The sequence below is a fragment of the Pseudochaenichthys georgianus genome, chromosome 1, assembly GCF_902827115.2.
Source record: "Pseudochaenichthys georgianus chromosome 1, fPseGeo1.2, whole genome shotgun sequence".
Lineage (NCBI taxonomy): Eukaryota > Metazoa > Chordata > Actinopteri > Perciformes > Channichthyidae > Pseudochaenichthys > Pseudochaenichthys georgianus.
This window is the reverse complement of record NC_047503.1, coordinates 13,264,453-13,286,364: the sequence shown is the minus strand read 5'-3', so window position 1 is coordinate 13,286,364 and position 21,912 is coordinate 13,264,453. Positions and strand designations below refer to the sequence as shown.

General features: G+C 44.2%; 1 protein-coding gene across 1 annotated transcript in view; it reads right to left on the bottom strand.

Annotated features, from left to right (window-relative positions):
- dnah6 (dynein, axonemal, heavy chain 6) overlaps positions 1–21,912 on the bottom strand; it is a 127,360-nt gene that overhangs the window by 49,106 nt on the left and 56,342 nt on the right. The window contains exons 42-46 of the mRNA XM_034087682.2: positions 18,778–18,999; positions 14,402–14,549; positions 13,702–13,859; positions 11,547–11,678; positions 10,281–10,452 (exon numbers count right to left, since the gene is read on the bottom strand). Coding sequence (XP_033943573.1) covers positions 10,281–10,452; positions 11,547–11,678; positions 13,702–13,859; positions 14,402–14,549; positions 18,778–18,999 — 832 coding nt within the window. The remainder of the gene's footprint in view (positions 1–10,280; positions 10,453–11,546; positions 11,679–13,701; positions 13,860–14,401; positions 14,550–18,777; positions 19,000–21,912) is intronic.

Below are 21,912 nucleotides of genomic sequence, written 5' to 3'. Positions count from 1 at the left end.
CATTCTAATAGCCTCAGACAAGGGACTTGTCTCTATTCTTGTTTTGCTCGATCTCAGTGCTGCATTTGATACTATCGACCATGACATCCTATTGCAAAGACTAGAACACTTAGTTGGCATACAGGGAACTGCTTTAGGCTGGTTTAGGTCCTATCTATCTGAACGCTCTCAGTTTGTACGTGTAAACGATGAATCTTCCACGCAAACCAAAGTTAGCCATGGAGTGCCACAGGGCTCAGTGCTCGGACCTATTTTGTTCACATTATATATGCTTCCATTAGGCAATATTATAAGGAATCATTCTGTAAACTTTCATTGTTATGCGGATGATACTCAACTATATTTATCAATCAAGCCTGATGAAATTAATCATCTAAATAAAATTCAAGACTGCCTTAAGGACTTAAAAACGTGGATGACCTTAAACTTTTTGATGTTAAACACGACCAAAACTGAAGTTATTGTACTTGGCCCGAAGAATCTACGAAACAAATTATCTAAAGATATACTAACTATGGATGGCATTAATTTGGCCTCCAGTGAGACTGTAAGGAATCTTGGTGTTATATTTGATTAGGATTTATCCTTTAACGCCCACATAAAATCAATTTCAAGGACCGCCTACTTCCATCTACGTAACATTGCAAAAATCAGGCATATCTTGCCTCAAAACGATGCAGAAAAACTAGTCCATGCATTTGTTACTTCTAGACTGGATTATTGTAACTCTTTATTATCAGGGAGTACCAAGAAGTCAGTCAAGTCGCTTCAGCTGATTCAAAATGCTGCGGCTCGTGTACTAACTAACTGTGAGTTAGGAAAAGGGACCACATTACTCCTGTTCTGGCTGCCTTACACTGGCTCCCTATAGAACACAGGATAGAATTTAAAATTCTTCTTCTCGCCTACAAAGCCCTTAATGGGCAGGCGCCATCTTACCTTAAATAACTCATTATACCCTACTGTCCTACTAGGGCATTGCGTTCCAAGAATGCAGGGTTGTTGGTTGTTCCTAGAATCTCTAAAAGTAGAATGGGAGCCAGAGCCTTTTCTTATCAAGCTCCACATTTGTGGAATCAGCTTCCAGTTTGTGTTCGGCGGCAGACACCCTATCCGTTTTTAAGAGTGCGCTTAAGACCTTCCTTTTTGATAAAGCTTATAGTTAGGCCTGATTAGATTCAACCCCTAGTTTTGCTGATATAGGCTTAGTTTGTCGGGGGACATCTTACTTCTTCCTTCTCTCTGTCTGTACCTGTGTACTCTCATGTTCCGATTAACCCAGCTTCCCCAAATTTCTTTCTTTTTGGTGTCTATATACGCCGGGATCCGGAGTCATGGATGATCCTGCGGTCCTGTGTCCTGGATCGCGAGCGCTGGATCTTGAGTCGTGGCTGTGGTCCTGGATCATCGGTCCTGGATGGATATCCTCGTGGATTCATCTTCCTATTATACACACATGCATTTTCAAACATTTGGACTACCTATGTTGCAAATGTATTATCTTTTCAATTTACACACGGCATCTATTGCACGTCTGTCCGTCCTGGGAGAGGGATCCCTCCTCTGTTGCTCTCCCTGAGGTTTCTCCCATTTTTCCCTTAAACTGGGTTTTCTTCGGAAGTTTTTCCTTGTACGATGTGAGGGTCTAAGGACAGAGGGTGTCGTATTGTCATACTGATATTCTGTACACACTGTGAAGACCACTGAGACAAATGTAACATTTGTGATATTGGGCTATATAAATAAACATTGATTGATTGATTGATCTAAAACCACTGCCAAGTCCCATAAGGGCACCAGTGACCTGGAAACAGGGAGGAGCCTGCGAGCCCCTTTCATAAAACGGCAGACCAAAGGATGCTGGCTAGCCGTCTTTCCCTCAAAGCCCACAATGCATGCAGCAATAGCAGCCAGGTACACTTTGATCGTAGGGAAAGCTCTGTGTTTATCAATCAGGTCCTGTAGAAATGATAGAATCACCCCGACAGGACATTGAAAAGAGATGTGTCCTTTTTGAAGGCACCACTCCTCAAACACCCTCCACTTACAGTCATAGAGGGACCTGGTCTAGGAAGCTCTTGGACTCTGAATAGTGTTTATCACCTTCTGAGGGAGTCCCACTGTATTCAGGTTATACCACTCACGGGCCAGGCCCATAGTGCCAAGCGCTCTGGGTGTGGGTGAAAAATTGTCCCCCCTGCCTGAGACAGTATGTCCCTGCGTAGCGGGAGCTGCCACGGCTGCCCGCACAGCAGCTGATATATCTCCGCCAGCCAGTACATTGCAGGCCAGTGTGGAGCTATTAGGATCAGTGTGTGGCGTTGTTCTCTCACTCTGGCCAGAGTTGGGGGTATCAGAGCCAGGGGTGGGAACGCGTACAGAAGGACCGGAGGCCAAACGTGCGCGAGCGCGTCCACGCCTAACGGTGCGTTTAAATCGTGCATTGAAAAGAACAGCTGACATTGAGCGTTTTCTTTTGATGCGAACAGATCCACCGCGGCCCGGCCGTAACGCACCCGCAGCTGACTCACAATTATTGGATGTGGAGTCCAGTCTGCATATAGTGGTGCACCTCTGGACAGCAGATCTGCCCGAGGTTCATCACTCCTGGTACGTGCGTCGCTCTCAGAGAAAGGAGACGTCCGCAGCTCCATAAGATCAGTTTGCGTGCCAGCATGTGTAACTGGAGAGAACGCAAACCCCATTGGCGGTTTATATACGATATTGTGGTTGTGTTGTCTGTCCTCACGGCATGATGTCCTCTGAGAAAAGGCAGAAAGCGTTTCAGGGTGAGGAACACCGCTAAAAGCTCCAGATAATTTATGTGTGACCGTTGGAGGTCTCTGCTCCAGAGACCCCTCACAGGTCGACCTTCGTATATACCCCCCCAGCCCGTCAGACATGCGTCTGTGGTGACCACCTTCCGCGATAGGACAGCACCCATAGGCACGCCCCGTACTAGAAAAGTCGGGTGCAGCCAGTGGCGCAGTGCCATTACGCATTTCATAGTGACCATCACTCTCCGCGCGACATGACGTACGGGGTCCAGTCTGAGGGCAGCCACCCAGCGCTGAAATTCCCTCATGTGTAAGCGTCCCAGTCGTACCACCAGGATGGCTGACGCCATGAGCCCCAGTAACCGCAGACATGATCTGAAGAGAACATATTTGCGTGGCTGGAAATGAGAAAGCCCTGAAGGCAGTCACTCTCTCTGCTGACAGGCGTGCTGTAAAGGGCACCGAATTCAGGCGTAGGCCCAGGAAGAGTACAGTCTGGGCTGGGGACAACATGCTATTTGCTGTGTTTATTACGAAACCCAGGTCGAGCAGGTGTTTTACGAGGACATTCGTCTGCGTAATAGCCTCTTGCTCCGACTGTGTGAGAAGGAGCCAATCGTCCAGATAAGTTGCCAGGCGAATACCCTGTTGTCTTAACGGGGCTATCGCGGCTTCCGTACACCATACAAACACTCATGGGCTGAAAGACAGACCGAAGGGAAGTACTCTGTACTCGTAACAGACACCCTGAAAGGCGAACCTTAGATATTTCCTGTGTGGATAATATACAGGGATGTGGAAATACGCGTCTTTCAGGTCGACTGATGTGAACCAATCGTTTTGGCGCACGAGACGCAACAGAGATGTGTGAGTGAGAATTCTGAATTTGTATCTTTTGAGATATTTGTTCAGAGCCCTCAAATCTAGTATAGGCCGAATCCCGTTCCCTCCCCGTTTGGGAATGAGGAAATACTTGGAATAAAAGCCGCTCTGACTCTGTTCGGTATTATAGATATAGCCTTCTTGTCTAGTAGCGAGAGGATCTCTTGCTCTAGAATATGGGCCGACTCTCCCCGGGCTTGCGAATGCAGAATGCCCGAAAAGTGAGGGGGGGTGACAGTGAATTAGAGTCTGTAACCCTGTGTTATTGTCTTGAAAACCCAAGCAGAATCTGTCAGCATGCTCCACTTTGCGCTTCTCAAAGCGAGTGGAGATGTCACATCTCTGTCGTCTGCCCTCTGTGTCTTTATTTGTTGTGTTATGGGGCCCTCTAGTGTCTGAACACGATGGTACCCCAGGTTGACAACCCCGGTCGACACTGCACATGCGCGTGGCGGTGATGCCTTCACAGCCCCACCATCGTCCGCCTTCTGAGAGAGGTAGTAGCCACTCTTAGAAGGGGGGTAGACGTCAGACTGTTTATTGTTTTTATTGTCTTTCTTTTCATTTTTATTGACTGCGCCCTTGGCTTTAAGCCTGGAAACGACAGTGGAAAAGGATTTATTAAAAGACAATATTGATGACATGTGTTTGTGTGACTTAAACGAGCAGCGGAGCTTGATGTTAAGTCCATTTCCCTCATGGCGCGAACTTGAGGATGACGTTCTGACATCACTCAAGGCGGCGGGAAGATGGGGGCATGGTTGCACCCCGGAAACACATGAGCATCGAACACTGGAACGTGTTCTGGAGCTGGGGAACAGGGAACCTCCAGCCCTTTTATCGAGGAGAGGAGAGGAGGCTGTCAGGCCACCCTCTTCTTCTTCTTCGTCTGGTGGCTGAAAGTCTGGGCCGGCTGTGCCTGAGCCGCTGCTGCCGGAACCGTAGACTTTCTTGGCCAGCTGTGGCGGGCTGTGGCCTCTGCTGTTTCGGGATCTTGAAACGGGCAGGACGTGAGGCAGCCTGAGCGAAGGACTGCCGCGGGGCCGTTGAAGGCGGTGGCTGGACCCTTCGGGGAAGACAAAGCTGGAGAGCCTCATCCTCCTTCTTTTTGGACTCACACCGCTGCTGCATCGAAGCTAGAGCGGAGCCAAATATGCCCTCGGGAACAATAGGCATGTCCAAGACGTCCTCTTTTCCCGGTCTGGAAGGTTCGTCAGGGTAAGCCACCTGGCTCTCTCCTCGCTTTGCCCGTGGCTTGGACTGCACAGCGCTGCACACGGAGACAAAGGTCCGTGTTCGCTGCGATTTAGTCCCACACGGCAGGCTCAGGTTTGACCGTCATGTCCTCTCAGAGCTCCGCCTGGTAGGCGGTCAGCAGCGAGGAGACGTTGAGCGCCCTGGCGGACAAAGCTGCGGCTTTATAGGCTCGTTCGGTCATTGCTGACTGGAAGCGGTCTGCCTTTGCCGGTAGCGTGGGGTTCCTGCTTGGTGTCGAAGCCAGCCGCGGTTGGAGGTGGGCTGCCACCAGCGGCTCCATGGGCGGCATGCGGAGCAGGCCGAGCTTCTCCATGCCATCACAGTCCAAAGAAGCACCCTGGATTGGGGCCTTGTTGCTGAAAGGGCGGTCTCTCCACGAGACCGACACCTTGTCCAGCATCTCTGGAAAGACTGGGAAAAGCTGCTTCCTCATCCTCGCTGCAATGGGGCAAGTTCTTCCCCTCATAGCGAGATCTGGAGGTCTCCTTGGCCACTTCAGGTCAGGGGATGTCCAGCCTGGACGCAGCGCGTTGGCACACGGCCTGCACGTCCATACTGAGGCATGGCGAAGCTGGTGTGCTTTCGCCCGGGGGAGCGGACATCGCCTACGGCTTGGCAGCCTGGGCAGATGAAACGAAGATGTCATCTTCGTGCTCATCCGAGTCGGATAAGAGGAACTCAGAGGCATCCTCTTCATCCTCCTCCATATAATCCAGCTGTAGGACATCCTCCGCGGGTGGAACCACGGTGAGGTCCAGCTGGGAGCCCCAGCTTGACACAGCGCGGGGCTCCGCTCTCGTGGCTCTTGCCGCCACCGGGCCCCCGCCTGACACGACGCGGGGCTCCGATTCCGCGGCTACCGCCGTTGTTGAGCCCCAGCCTGACACAGCGTGGGGCTCAATCTCCGCGGCGGTTTCCACCATGTCCCGATTGCCAGCCGGCGTATCAACGGACATGAAGGGGTCCTGTCCCGACAGGCTAGCTTGGCGCGCTAGCCATCGGCGGAGGCTCTTGATGGTGAAGTGGGCACAATGCCCGCACGAACCGGGGGTATCGATAGCTTCCTGGGCGTGTTCCAGCCCAAGGCAGGACGAGCAGACCTGGTGTGAGTCCGTGCTCTAGATCATAAACCCGCAGCCGCAGAGCCGAGCCTCCGACTCCTCTGGTGTGAGGGAGAGAAGGGTCCATCCTCGTTTGCCGGGGTGTCGGCGCGGAGGGACAAGCTAGTAACAGGTATGTTATAGAGAAAAGAAATCCAACCTTATCGTTATTCCGAAAGGAAAAAACGAGGGGGTAGATTTTTTCCCCAAAAAATATTAACTGGTGTGTTAATATCTTTCTTATCTCCGTCTCCTCTGGTGTGACGGAGAGAAGAGTCCGTCCTCGCTCGCCGTGGTGTCGGCGCGGAGGGATAAACTAGCAACAGGTATGTTACTGTTTGAAGAAAAAATCAAAGCTTACCGTTATTCCGAAAGAAAAAACGGCAGGGCAGATTACAATATTAACTGGTGTGTTAATATTTGTTCAATTATTCTGCAAAGCAAAAAAGTAACCGGCAAGCGCCCGTCGACCGAATGTTAGCTTGGGTTCAGTCTGTGGACCGTTAAGCTAGCCCGGCTACTGATATTCGAGATGTGCTCTGAAGCGAGAAGAGGTGTTTGAATGATGCTGCGTCGTAGCGCAAGCTACTTAAAGGGTGGGTGGATTCCCTGACGTACCGATCAAGATCACCAGCCAATCAGGATTGGCGTAATGAGATTGATGTTTCTGTTTGCATACGCGTTGAGGTGCATCCCATAGTGAGACATCGAACGGAGTGTTATGAATGAGAACTCTGAAAGCCTGTGAAAATGTTAGCTTTAGTATACAGCTTGCCGAGTTAACTAAGCAAAAACATGGCGGATGGAAGTATATGTTAGATTGATGGAAATCATTTTGCATATCAATTATTTGCTAACTATTAATATGTGATATGGTTTAAGGTTGTAATAGTTGATTGTGGTAACCAGAGATGGGGTCGTTACTAAAAAAAAGTAATATATTACATATTACATATTACTTTTAAAAAAAAGCAATATATTACACTACTTCGTTACTCTCTACGTTACTTTACTCGTTACTTTACTCGCAGGGCCGGCCTGCCCCTCCCTGCAGGCAGATCACGCAGACTGCTAAAGTTTCAAATTATCTCTTTAGTTCAGTTTCCATTGTCGCATAATACTGATCCAGATCCTGAATGTTTTCCTATCTGACCATGGCTGTCCTCTGTCTCCTGCTATCTGTATATTTTGCGCAGTCTATCTATGCTCACGCTGTTGCGTCGGCGTGTTCTCCTGCGTGTTGGTCATGTGTTGCACTGGAACCAGACACAGCAAAGACTTCAGCCGAGCACGTACGAACTGCGCAAGCGTGAGTGGCAATAACTCTCCTTACCAGCAGGCGGCGGTAGTGTGTATTCGTCATTCAAAACAGGCAACAACCGTAAAACAGAGAAGAAGAACAGAATACGTGATTGTTGAGGTTTGATTATGACTGATTTTAGTAAGTAACGCGTTACAAAGTAACACCCAACTCTGGTGGTAACCTATATTAGTTCCACAGTTACGTCATGTATTAGCATTCACCCTTATAAGGCTTAACCTGAAGTCGGCTGAAGAAATATTTGATATAAAAGAAATAAGAAGTTCTGATCCATTTCCTTTGCTGCAAAGTGTTGTTTTTGAAGCTCTTAGCAATAAAAAACAGCTCATATTCTTCATAGTCATTCATAGTCTAAAAGTGGGGAAATGGGATCGTCCGAGGAGCACTTGAATGCAAAGCTAATTTAGATGATCTGTTCCAACAAAGTGGAAAAAATAGACATACACTTGTTTGAAAACATGTACTGTCAAATAACAGAATCTGAAAAACCACATTTCTGCTGTAAAACTGTCACTGAACAAACCTTCACATGTTTTCCAAATGCCTTATGAAGATAACTGCTGATATGAAGTGGGGGGAACTGCAGAAGAAGACATTGTATTGTTGTGTCAGCGCAAAGAAGTAAATGGGAGGAGTGGCTGTACGTTCATTACCACTGACCAATCAGAATGTAGTGCTGAGAGGAAATGTGTGTAAGAGTAATGCATTGTGGTTATGCTGAACAAGTGGTGAACAGCAAGCAGTCGCAGAAGTCACTTCCGCTCATCTTGGTGCTGTAATGATGCCTGCTGGGTAAAGGAGAAGGGGGAGGGGGGTGTTGATGGTGCAGAATTGAAATGTTGTTAATGTGGCTTGAAGAGATAAATCATAGCCGTGCCTCAAGCTGTGCAAGTACAAAGACTTCTTTCATTAAAGTGGAGTTTCTGAGGTGGAGGAAAGAGAAGGTTTGCATGCTGTATGCCTGTGCAACACATGTGTCTCGATAACAAACATGAAAATGCATCATTACTGATTGAATCACCTGCTGAAAATGCAAGCATCACCCAAAAATGAACACTCATCAAGTCAAATGTTAATAGGGCCTTGAAAAAGCATTTAAAGGCTCAATGCAAATAAGGATTAAATATACTACACTGTTAGGGTGCATTTCCACTGCTGGGCCTCGCACGGCTTAGTACGGTATAGTTAGGCCTTGGTAGGCCAGGCTCACTTTATTCTGCGTTTCCATTACAGTTTAGGAACTGGGGCAGTAACTATAGTAACGCAGTGTAGGCGGAGCCGTGACGAAACACAAAACCAACATCAGCCGTTAGCCCTCAGAGCTCACAGCTCTTCACATCTGTTCAGAAACTAGACAAAAGTTAAACAAGTACAAACCACAGACTGTCTGTGTCATGGCGAATACAGTCGCTGGTTTATTTATGTCTGAAGGCCGTTGTTGTGAATGTGGACGGTCAGAGCATAGTGCGTTAGCTTAGCCGGTCTCCATTCAGAAAACACGCATTTTAAAAGGTTGTTCGCCTACCGTCTGTCTGCAGACTTGTCAAAGCATTCATTCATGGTGTTTACTATCCGGTATCAGTATGTTGTTACTTCGGCATCATTTTGAAACGTGTATTACAATTAAATCACGGTCAAATATATTCATTTTGTTGGAGTTGCCAGCGATTCTCTCACTAGTTTAGCATACTCAGCCCGGTTGTTGGCCCGGAAAGAACCTCGATTTTGGAGAGCCAGAAAACTGTGAAAAAGTACCTGCTAGCCGGAACTACGCCTAGTGGAAACGCAACTAAAAACGGGCCGGGCACGGCACAGCACGGCACAGCACGGCACGGCACAGCACGGCACAGCACGGCACGCTTAAACCGCGCTGTAGTGGAAATGCGCCATTAGGGGCCTTGCTGGGGACAGTTATTTTATGAGATGGGAACATTAAATGTGGGAGAAGAAAACAAAGGCAGAGTTCAAGGTTTTAAAATGTTTTGGTTAGTTTAAATTCATATCGCGCAAAAAAAACCATAAAAGCACAGTGCTGCAACACTATCAAAAATGTAATCGTCAGACACTACTTTCAGAGGGGGGCCACATGGGGGACAAAGCCAGAGGGGCACTGGCCACAGATGGACCCTCCATAGAACCACCAATGATACTACAGTATACATGCATGCCTTCATCTCATTTTGCTGCCCTAATCCAGTTTTCAGTTGTGTGCATCAGAAGGTTCCTTTACATTTAAGCTGGAGGGGGGGGAGGTTATTGGTAGAGAGGCTGTTAGGGATGACATGACGTTATACTTGACTAAAGTAGACAAAAACGGTTTAATTCAGTTTCTAATATCGCCTCAAAAGTCTTTGAATGTCAAATTGTGGGAAAATGTATGATTATATTCTTGTTTTCTTTTCCTGGGGAGACCTCCATTACTTTTGGTTGCAGCTAGATTCTAGCAATGTCAATAGATCAAGCGAGGTCGTGCTATCACAAGATTACACAAGATTCTCTCTTGTCAGACTTAATGTTATGCGTTTGTGTCGAAACCAAATATCCCAACCAATCAGCATCCTTCATGACAGTGAGAATGTAAAGGCAGTAAGGGGGGTCGTTAGGGATGTGTTAGAAGGGGAAAATACCAACGTCCAAAAGAGGCTCACATACTGTAGATGCTGCAATATCATCAGTTACAATTTTGTTTTCATTAAAGAAGAGAAAAGAACGTCACTGAAGGCTTTTTATCGATATAAAAGATGGTATTCCTTTTCTCTTGATTGGCTTTGGCAAAGGTGTAATTGACAGATGGTTCATCCAATCAGCTGCTTAGTATTTGTTGAAGGTGCCTGCCCCTTTCAAAGAGTTTTCATTGACATAAACATTTCATTCACATTCTGTGTAAACAAACCATCAGGTTCGGACCATCACGCCTGCTCCAATTGGTTTCAAATGCCTCACCTTGGACACACTTGGAGAGGTCCCTGAGATTGAAGACATAGTGGGATTTAGCTGGGGTGGGCAGCAGATCTACGCTCAAACGGTTGTAAATCTCCACAGCGGCATCCACAATCTGACCCGCACAGTCCTTCACCGCCTGGGAAAAGTCATTGAGGAAACCGCCCAGGATGGCCTGGAGGAAGGTGGGGAGGGGGAGGAGATCAGAACAGATGGAGTTAAGTGTGAACCATATTTTGGAGAGGAGTGAGAAAGAGTGAGTGAGCAGACAAGAGTCAGATATCACAGAGAGATGACCACATAATAATGTTCCTTCACCAGATAGAACATTCATTATCATAGGTTAAGTTTGTTGACATTAATGTGTACTTTTTAGCACGCTAATGTATAACATGTTAAGGCTATATATATTAGGCTATATTAATGCATATGGCATCATTTTGGCAAAGGTGTTATTTTGGAAGTGTACCTAATATCCGATAAGTCGTGTTTTCCACCATTTAGCTATTTGTTCATGTTTTACCCAATAGATGCGATGTTGCTGGTTTTCTACTAGGGTTATCGCTGCTGTATTAACAATAAGTCATGCATGGTTTGAGGGATGGGTTTAAAAGTATTTGCTAATCATTGACATATCCTAGACTGTGAAAAGAGACACAAGCATACAAACAAAGTACTTCATTTAAAACAATATATATATATATATATATATATTTAAACAACAGTGTCATTGTGTAAACAGAAGGATGACAATGATTAAAATGATCAAATATTTGGTAGTTATGATCAGGAGTGGAGTTGCCTAAAAAATGTGGGAAGTAATTTAATATATCATTTTTGTTGTAGAGGCACAAGGGTTAAAGCAGATATATAATAACAGACATGACATCTAAAGAAAACTAACTGAAGTGTATGTCATATCATCGAGCCAATTGTGGGTAAAAGCTCTTTCCTAATTATTCCTAGAAATCAGAGTTTAACATTTTACAAGGAAATGGTTAAATGTTGATTACATAAGAATCTGTAAATGGGCGGATCTTGTGAATGAAATATATGGACGTTTCAAAATCCCCATGAGAATTGAAAATCAAGTTTAACTGTTATCTGTAATCCATATCCAATTAACTCATTTGTTGGTTGTTATTTAAGTACTATAATTTAAACTTTATTTCATCTTGTTGTGTTTGCCCGGTAAAGATATATTTTCTTAAAATGCACCAACAAAGCCTTTCAAAGTCTTTGTGTAGCGATGTGTGTGTGTCTACTCACTTTGAAGATCTGCTTGAGGCTGTGTTCAGAGGGTGTGGGCAGACACAGCATGCTGAAGTGGCGGATGAATCGAGGGGTCACGGGATTGCGCCCCCCTCCCGGAGGAGCACACGCTGCAGCAATGGTCATTTCCTAGAGGCGGGGGAAAAAGGAGGAAGAGAATAAAGGGCAATTAAAAGAAAGGAAGAGCAAGAAGATATTTCTTTATTGGAAAACTGAATGAAATGTCATTGGCTGGAGAACTGAATGGCACTGGGATTCTGTAAGGCAAGGCAAGGCAAGGCAAGTTTATTTATAGAGCACTTTTCAACGCAAGGCAATTCAAAGTGCTTTACAAAAAAAAAAAAAAAAAATGAAAGACATTAAGCATTAAGAAAAGCTAATCAAATAAACATTAAGAAAAAAAAATACATGGATAAAAGTTGGACCTAACATGAATGGTTCTTAATCGAAAGGCTATTAATGTGTGAAACTGCGGCACTTTTGGAATGACTTGTGTGGTTCTATGACCTCTATTACAGCGGTCTGCCTAATGGGGAGGGACATAACTCTGGGTTCAGCTTTAAGCGCATTATACAACCTTTAGGACAAATGATTCAAATAAGCGCTATAAGAGTGGATGGACTTTGGAGATGATTTATCTTTAAATTAATTACACACAGATTTAAAGATGTCTTTTTTCAAATGTAAGTCAATGGGGAAACATTTTTGATTTGAGATATTGGGCTTTATAAATAAGCTTTGATTGATTTGAATTTGAGTCATGTTAAGTTTTGATATATTTTTAGACATGTGACTTTTTTTATATTATTTTAGAGTTTAATTTGTAACAAGGGTTTGGGTAAGGCAAGCTGGTCTTCTTTATTAGTATTCTGCTTAAAATAGAAACCCAAACGATACATAAAAAAAGTGTCACTCCTTATGTTCTCCTAAAAAGACTCATGTTGTCAGTAATAATACTCTCTACATAAGGAAGCTGCAGGGGTGTGGAGTTTCCTGAATATAAATGTATTCCTTATGTGTAATCTGAACATCATTCACAAACACCAACACACACTCATTATACTGTAAGACATTGCACGCAGTCTACAGTGCAATCAGTCTGGTGTGTGTGTGTGTGTGTGTGTGTGTGTGTGTGTGTGTGTGTGTGTGTGTGTGTGTGTGTGTGTGTGTGTGTGTGTGTGTGTGTGTGTGGTTCAAGTTAAATGCAGGAAACGATACATCAATGCATGATCAAATATGGGTCCAGCACACACACTCTGAGGCACACAAGATGAATGGGTTACTTATATAAATGGACTAATTTCATTGAGAGTCCAACTAGAAAACAAATGGAGTTGATGCTGACTGTGTGTTGAAGCTATTTGAATCTCTGTGTGATGCAGTGAGTACAGCTCCTGGACGACGCTTTCGCCTTACTAAGCATAACGACTAGACACAGGAAGAAACAGCGTGATGAATATCAGTGTCCCAAAACAAAGCCATAGTTTATGCAGGATGTATCTTCTTTAAAACAACTTATAATAACCAGAGGAGAAAAAAAACAACTAAGAGTTACACTTGTAAATCTATACTAAAAAAAGGTATATCTTTTTTTCTCGTAAACTTACAACATATATTTTTTCAGGATCATAACACCCCTCCTCCAGCATTATATATATATGTATTATAATGTTTATCTTACAAACCCCCCTATATGCTGTACATATATACAAACTGTTTATAGATGTATAGGAGTAAGAGCTACAGTACCTGCTGAAATCCCGAAAGGGGAAATCAGATGTCGGTACATGCATAATAAGGACCTTAAAAAAAATGGCATTATGGGTATTTGTGTACAGTAAGCAGCATATAAAGACTTATATTTACGTATATTGTTAGGGGGAAGCCTCACGGGGGGAAGCGACTATAGTCATTATGATAATTATATACATATTATATACATATTATCATTATGGTAAAAGACGGAAGTCAGGTGTCATAGTATAAAGAGCAACAAAGGAGGAGAGCAGGTTGGATGGATGGGTTGAACAAGAAAAGGACTTTTACCCAGGAGACCGCTGTCTAAATCACATGTGAAACCAAAAATGACAAACTAACATAGCTTTTGTAACATACTTAACATACGTGACCTGATCTAATGTTATATGTATACCTGGATCTCCTTCCAGAAGAACTTGGTTCTGTCGTAGAAGCCAGAAAAGTCCTGGAACTGACGCAGCAGCTCTATCGGCGGCTGAGAGCCATAGCAGTCCAGTTTGGGCATATTCAGGTCATCCACAAAGACCAATAGCTTCTTGTTACCAGGAGCACCTATAATGGAGGGAGAGGGAGAAGGATGAGGAGAGGAAGATAAAAAGATTAACAGATGTACAGACTGACAGATGGCAAGGAAAGTCTGAGATCATTGACTGTACGCCAAAAGAGATGGATGGATGGTTTGCTAGAAGAAAACAAATGTGTCTTTTGCAGGCGCAGTTAAAGCGGTTTAGCAAGTTTTTTCAAAGATTTTCCACATTGCAGTATCAATCAATCAACATTTATTTATATAGCCCAATATCACAAATGTTACATTTGTCTCAGTGGTCTTCACAGTTTGTACAGAATATCAGTATGACAATACGACACCCTCTGTCCTTAGTCCCTCACATCGTACAAGGAACAACTTCCGGAGAAAACCCACAGTTTAAAGGGGAAATGGGAGAAACCTCAGGGAGAGCAACAGAGGAGGGATCCCTCTCCCAGGACGGACAGACGTGCAATAGACGCCGCGTGTAAATCGAAGAGATAATACATTTGCAACATAGGTAGACCAAATGTTTGGAAATACTTTTGTCTATAAGTATAGCAAATACCCATGATGTTTTTCCTCTTTTTCTCCAGTTTAGACTCAATGATCTCCTGAGTGCGGGCGGAGGAGGTCTGGGCGGAGAAGTTGATGTAGACAGGGAGGTATCCTTCCTTTTCCTGGACACTGTTAAGAAGCCCTCGAGCAACCACTGACTGTAAGTGGAGGACAAATACAAATAGTTAGAAGGACTTTCTAATGCTGTCTACAGCCACTGTAGATTGTGTATTGTCCAGTTAACCCTGACAAGGGACATTCACACATCAATATTTTGCATTTAAAATTACACAATTTACAAAATACACATCCTGTAACAGTTCTGAAGATATAGCAGCCAGGTATATATTGCACAGTTATTAACGGCACATCATTTTTATTTCACAGCAAGTGATGTTATAGCATTGTCTGTGTTGTTGTCTGTGTGGGGGTCTATCAGCGGCCGTGTTACACATTATAACCATGTTACACTGTTATTAGACCAATATTTCAACAATTTCACACCAATATAATTAAGCAATAGCTCACGAAAGGCCGTGGTATATGGTAATTATATCACAGCTAAGGGGCGTGGTTCGGCCCGATGCGAAGGCCGAACCACGCCCCTTAGCTGTGATATAATGACCATATAATCACGGCCTGAAGTGAGCTATTGCTTTTATATAACGGTCGGTTACCAAGTGTGGCAATATGAAAGAAAAATACACACTCTAATTTAAATAACACTAACAGCTAGCGAACATAATGAGAGCGTTGATCGATTATTTGGCTATTTATTTACATTCATGTGTATGTTGCCATTTATTGTGCACCCACTGAAAAACTGTCCAGCATCAGTAGCATGGCTTACGTGGTTACTTGTAAAGGTTGAGGTTGTTCTAGGCTGTTGCTTGGCGTGGCGAGAACATTGCTCCACTTTCTCCGGTCCCCGAGATTTGGCTTCCAGTAGCTCTAGAGAGAGCTTTCGCACCTGTGGCCACTAACGGCCCGTCCACACTACAGCTTCGACAGCTTCAAAAACGGTTTCCAACGCGTCTGCCCATTGACTTTGAATGGGGTCACGTCACGTTGCCTCGCTTTTCGCCGAACTGAATTGTGGGTAGCATAGCGGTCTGTCTCCGGCGTCAGAAGTTACGGCCCCTACACACGGCGGCGTGCGTTGCCGCTTGGCGGTGGGCGTGTCTTGAGCTTGGGGAGTCAACACGAGCAACGCGACCAACAACCAATCACATGAATGTCCCGCCCCGGACATACAAAGCAAAGCATTCATGCTACATCCATGCTGGCTAAATATACTGTCTATGCTTGCTAGCTGTCCATTCAAACGAAGTACACTGGATATAAACTCCCCAAACAAGCGAAAACCTACCAGTTTCACCCACTGTCTTTGCCACCTCCCCGCATGCCTGGCTCCTCCGGTTTGTATCCCTGTATGTAAAGAGGGACTGGTCATAGAGTACCGGGTGATTCCCTACCGCCACGATAATTTTCTCCTCCATTTTTTGACATATGGGAAATAACTGCGGTCTGGCTCTCCCAACATACACGCGGTTTGATTGGCTAGTGCTTGTACTGTCAGATTTGCATACGAGGGATTTGATTGGCTGACGCCTCTGTCGAGGCATCAAAAGTAGAACATTGCTCTACTTTTGCAGCGAGCACCGCGAGAGAAGCTACGCTTTGCTCCCATAATGTAGTTCGTCGAATCGTGACGTCACCCCATTCAAAGTGAATGGGCAGAAGCGTTAACGCACGCCGCCGTGTGTAGGGGCCGTTACAATGTTCAACTTCTGACGCCGGAGTAGCCAGCCAATCAAATCCCGTTTCTGAAAATCTGACAGCTCAAGCCCTAGCCAATCAAACCGCGTCTAAGCTGGGAGAGATATCCCGCCGTTCATTTCTATATTTCAAAAAAAGATGGAGGAGAAACTAACTATCGCCGTAGCAAATCACCCGGTTTTGTATGACCAGACCCTCTTCACCTACCGGGATACAAACCGGAGGAACCAGGCATGGAGGGAGGTGGCAGAGACAGTGGGGGAAACTGGTAGGTTTTCGCCTGTTTGGGGAGTTTAAATATTGCTCGCATAAAATCCCCGGTTTTTTTTGCTTTGTATGTCGGGGGCGGGAGATTCATGTGATTGGTTGTTGGTCGCGTTGCTCGAATAAAATCCCCAAGCTTCAGACACGCCCAGCTCCAAGCTTTTTTTGAAGCTGTAGTGTGGACGGTCATAATCTCTCTGCTTTGTTTCAAGACCCGCATCAGAAAGCTTTTGACTGGTGGTACTTTTCCAGTTGGTCTACCTGCTCTTCACGTAGCTCTGCATGTCGTCGTTTAGGTGCTTTTTTTTCTGGAGATAGGCACTCCTCAATCCACTCCTCCATAGTAAGGCCACCCCGGAGGTCGAAGTTAAGTAAGGGATAAAGTGCAGCGAGGCGGTCATTATGGTTAAAAGAACACCCGACAGGCAGATAAAAAATAATCCGTTGTTAATGTTTGAGCTACGTAGCAACGGTAGGAACTGTTTCGATAGCACTACAGGCATCGAAAAATGCTTTCAACGCTTCGCCCATTCACTTGAATGGGGTGACGTAGTTGATTTTGAATCTTCACCGAACTGCATTGTGGGGAGCGGAGCGTGGCTTTGCAAGCATCGCGAGCATCAAAAGTTGAGCAATGTTTTCAACTTTTGAGGCTCGATGCTTGGCATCAGCCAATCAAATCATGCGTATGTAAATCTGACAGTACAAGCGCTAGCCAATCAAACCGCGTGTATGCTGGGAGAGAGTACGCAGGTTATTTCCTCATATTCAAAAAAATGGAGCGGTAGTGAATCACCCGGTGCTGTATGATCAGTCTCTGTTCATCTACCGGGATACAAAATGGAGGAGCCAGGCATGGAGGGAGGTGGCAGAGACAGTGGGTGAAACTGGTAGGTTTTCGCCTGTTTGGGGATTTTATATCCAGTTTACTTCGTTTTAACATTGCTATTGCTTTGTATGCCGGGGGCGGGCGGGAGATTCCTGATTGGTTGTTGGTCGCCTTGGGCGCGAGAAATCGCCAAGCCTCAGACACGCCCAGCTTCAAGATTAGTTGATGCCTGTGGTGTAGACGGGCCGTTAGAGGTGGGCGTATCTGAAGCTTGGGGATTTTTTGCGAGCAACGCGACCAACAACCAATCACATGAATCTCCCGCCCCCGACATACAAAGCAATAGCAATGTTAAAATGAAGTAAACTGGATATAAACTCCCCAAACGCCTCTGGTTTGTATCCCGGTAGATGAACAGAGACCGATCATTCAGCACCGGGTGATTCACTACCGCTATAATGAATTTTCCCTCCATTTTTTGGAATATGAGGAAAAGACCTGCGTAGTCTCTCCCAGCATACACGCGGTTTGATTGGCTAGCGCTTGTACTGGCAGATTTGCATAAACGGAATTTCATTGGCTGACGCTTCTGCCGAGGCGCCAAAAGTTGAACATTGCTCAACTTTTGAAGCGAGCAACGCCAGCAACGCTCCACGTCGCTTCCCAAAATGCAGTTCGGCTAAAAGTGACGTCACCCCATTCAAAGTGAATGGGCAGAAGCGTTGGAAGCTTCAACGCACGCTGCTGTGTGGACGGGCCGTAACAGTTGTAGCTTTTCTCAGACGCGGAGGGATACTGACTTCTTGTGAAAAGTAACTACAATTCTACCCGTGCTATACGCTCATTATATCACGGCTAAGAACAGATCAGATTGCTTGATTTGACTTGTCCATTTTATAATACCCATTTTAAACATGGACGCCGCCTGTCAAATATCTATATCCCCCAGGTTACAGAAACCATTTAAGGGTGAACTTGAATATAGAATTGCAGTAATGATTGCTTTATCCGCAATTGAGGTAGCATTTTGAAGGACAGCACTTCCGTCTTTCCCTTTCTCAAAATCAATGGTTTTTTGAAAGAGTATCTAGTTAGATTCATTAAATGAGGTCTGTGGTTCAGACATGCCTACAAGATTTTCATGTTTTAGACATAAAATGAGTAAATAACCCAGTGGTGAAAGTCTTAAGCGTGTGTCTTAAAAACATAAATTAATGAAGTTATGCAACCGTAATGAAGTTTGTTTATAACCATCTTGTTTGTTCATTTATAGACATTCTGTTCTACAACATACAATACTTCCCTAAATACCCCACTAATGAATGTCGGAAGCTTGTATGTGTCATAAACACGGCGATTGCCAAAAAGTGACTGAATGATACAACATTAGCAGCCTTCACCTTAGCGGTGTTGAATGGAAGTCATGTGACTGTGATGTAATTTAATGTTTTTTGTATTGCCAAGGGGAACCATGTGTTGCTACTTGCATTGCTAATGTAGCCCTTATTCCCTACCTTGCCCACTCCGCTGCTGCCAGTGAAGAGCACAGAGCGTCGCACAGATAGCAGCTTCTCCATCAGGTAGCCGTAGCGCACGGTGTCTGTGGTGGGGACCAGCATCTCAAAGAAGGCCTGCTCGCTCTTGTATTTAAACAACGGGATGATCGCCTCCCATGGCTCCAGGCGCTTGTGGTTGAAGTTCATGTACACACTCCACAGGGTTCCATTCTTAGGGAGCTAGAGGGCACACACGAGAAGATAATCTAAAAAATATGACGAATTTTATGATAATGTATAAGGTTAGAAGGATCATTTTGTTTTTGTTATGAAGCTAGGGAATGTGGGTACTTTGTGACTTATTTTACAAGGCAAAACGTGGGTGTTCTCTGAGATTAAAGTGCTACATTTACAAGAAGAAATTCCAGAAATAATGGGAAAAAAACATTAATAATGTCTGAGGATGAACAGTCATTAATTAGCGAGTAGAAAATTGAACAAATATTTACTTATTTGTTAAGGAACCACATATTTTAGCATCAGGAATAGATTAAATATATCACCGTCTACTAACTGTTGCACCTTCTAATTTGCTTTTGGCGATCTGTGAGTCTGTAGTTTCAATTTTTAATATAATTTTGTGACTTAAATCCCAGATAGAAAATTAATTCTTGCAGATTTACAATTTTAGGATCTCATAAAAAAATATTACCACCTTTCCCCAGACTCCTTTTTGACATATAGTGGCCCTTATACACATACATAAAAGCCTTTGTGGAGCTTTACAGAAATGTACATGCATCCATTAGACTGTATTTCATTAGCTATAAAACCTTGTATGAAATATGGCATTAAAAACATATTGTACTCTGCAGTTGATTGTAGTCTCTGTTATGTGGCACTTTGTGATTTTCCCTGCAGAATATGAATTAGTATGTGTCTGCTGTATTTGTTTCCCCGAGTCCTGCTGTCACTGATGTATTCCACAGCTGGGAGCTTACTCATCTCATGGTAAACACAAACACATCTCGCTGATTAAATTGGAGGTATAATATCAGCTGCTGAACAGATGTGGTAGCATGTGGGGTGTAGAAGATGAGCCTTTACCTCACATGCTCAGTCCACCTTAGGTATGCGAGTCATGTTCTACCCCTGCTAGCTCCTGCCAACGTCAGTAAGGCATTCCCTCAATCATCTGCCACTACTGGCGGCCGAGACAAAACCTCTCAAACACTTAACTTTCCATTTCCTGTCAGGCTAAATTACTCATAATGTTAGCCCCCACTTTCTTTCATCTATTCCTCACCACCATTCTATAACAACCGATTTATAATTGTCAAGGGGAAGGATATATGCAATGGCTTTCACAACCCTTGGCATAAAGCAAGTATGGGCATATCCAGCCATGCTGTGGGGTGGTTGGTGACTCTCTGAAAGGTCCCAATGTGTTCAGTTGTATGGGCTGTCTTCTGAGTGGTTAAACATTACAAATGGTGTTCCCCAAGGTTCTGTTTTAGGTCCACTTTTATTCTCCATCTACATACACAGCTAAAGTCAAAATGTGGATGGAGCAAGTTTACATTTGTATGCGGACGATACCGTGATGTATTGTGCAGGTCCCTCCATTAAGGAGCAGTTTTTAATATTATTCAGAAGCAGCACTCTGAGCTTAAGCTTATTTTAAATGTTGATAAAACTGAGGTAATGCTATTTTCAAAAGCCAAAAAGACACCGGAGACCAGTTTGGATATTGTTACTACGCAAGGACAAGTACTTGAAGTGGTTGCCTGTTATAAATACCTTGGCTTCTGGCTTGATGATTGCCTCTCTTTTAAACTTCAGGTCAATAATCTGCTTAGAAAGCTGAGGGTTAGGCTAGGTTTCTTTTTCAGAAACAAGTCCTGTTTCTCGCTTGAGGCCAGGAAAAGGCTAGTCTCTGTGACCTTTTTACCTGTGCTGGACTATGGTGATCTGATCTATATGAATGCACCTGCACAAGTTAGATGCCGCCTATCACAGTGCACTGAGATTTGTTACTAACTGTAAAGTATTAACTCATCACTGTACCCTGTATGCCAAGGCAGGTTTGCCTTCACTAACTGTACGGAGGCTCAGTCACTGGTACATGTTCATCTATGTTAGGGAAACTTCCATCTTACATCTGCTCTCTGATCACACGACAAATTGAAAGTATCTATTGCCTGAGATCTCATGCTGTGGTTTTGTTAATTGTGCCAAGTGCTAGGACTGTCTTAGGGATGAAAGCTTTTAGGTGTGCAGCTCCTCTAACTTGGAACAGTCTGCAAAAAGAATGGAAACTGAGCAATTTGGTTCCACTACATGTTTTTAAAGCTTGGATAGATGCTATGCAATCTGATACTGTTGGTACCTGTAAATGTCGTTAGGTATGTAAATTGTAAATCCCTTTACTGTATCTATGTTGTATGATGACCTTTTTGTTTTTCTGTTGTTTTCTGTTTTTCTGTCTTCATGTGGAACCTACTTGCTGCAGGTCTCCCTTGAAAAAGAGATCGGTGATCTCAATGGTTAAATAAAGGTTTGCAATTAAATGAAAATCATTCTGTCTGATTTACCTTTCCAATATGGTATTACTGAAGTTATTTCTAGAATGTACACTGTTAAATGTGTTCTTTCTTGAAGGGAATTAAGGGTTTTCTGAAGTTGTCAGTGTATTATGTGCAGTAGATGGAGGTCAGCACTACCCTATATTTTCACGGTTTTAAACCCAACCTACACTTTAAAAAACATACATTTACCAGATATGGGTAGTAAAGAAATACATGTAATGTAACTATTGATTTGTTTTCCCCTTTCCTGTAGTGTGTTATATAGGTTTTTGTAAATGGTCTGCAAAGGCTAAAATCCTAAAGTCACTCCAGTGTGTTTGGGGATGTGCTGACCGCCATCGACTGCAGAATAAGTTACTCACGCAACTCCACTTCAAGAAATCGGAACTACCCCTTTAGTAATGTCTTCATTTTAGAGTGACTGATATCATAAAGAATAATTATTTGTCAGACTCCCTGAGCTCCCGCTCGATACATTCTGTACCAAAAGTACTTTGATGTAATATAATATGAGCCAAACCTTCAGGCTTTTTCACATATTTCATGCTATTACCAGCAAATGCTT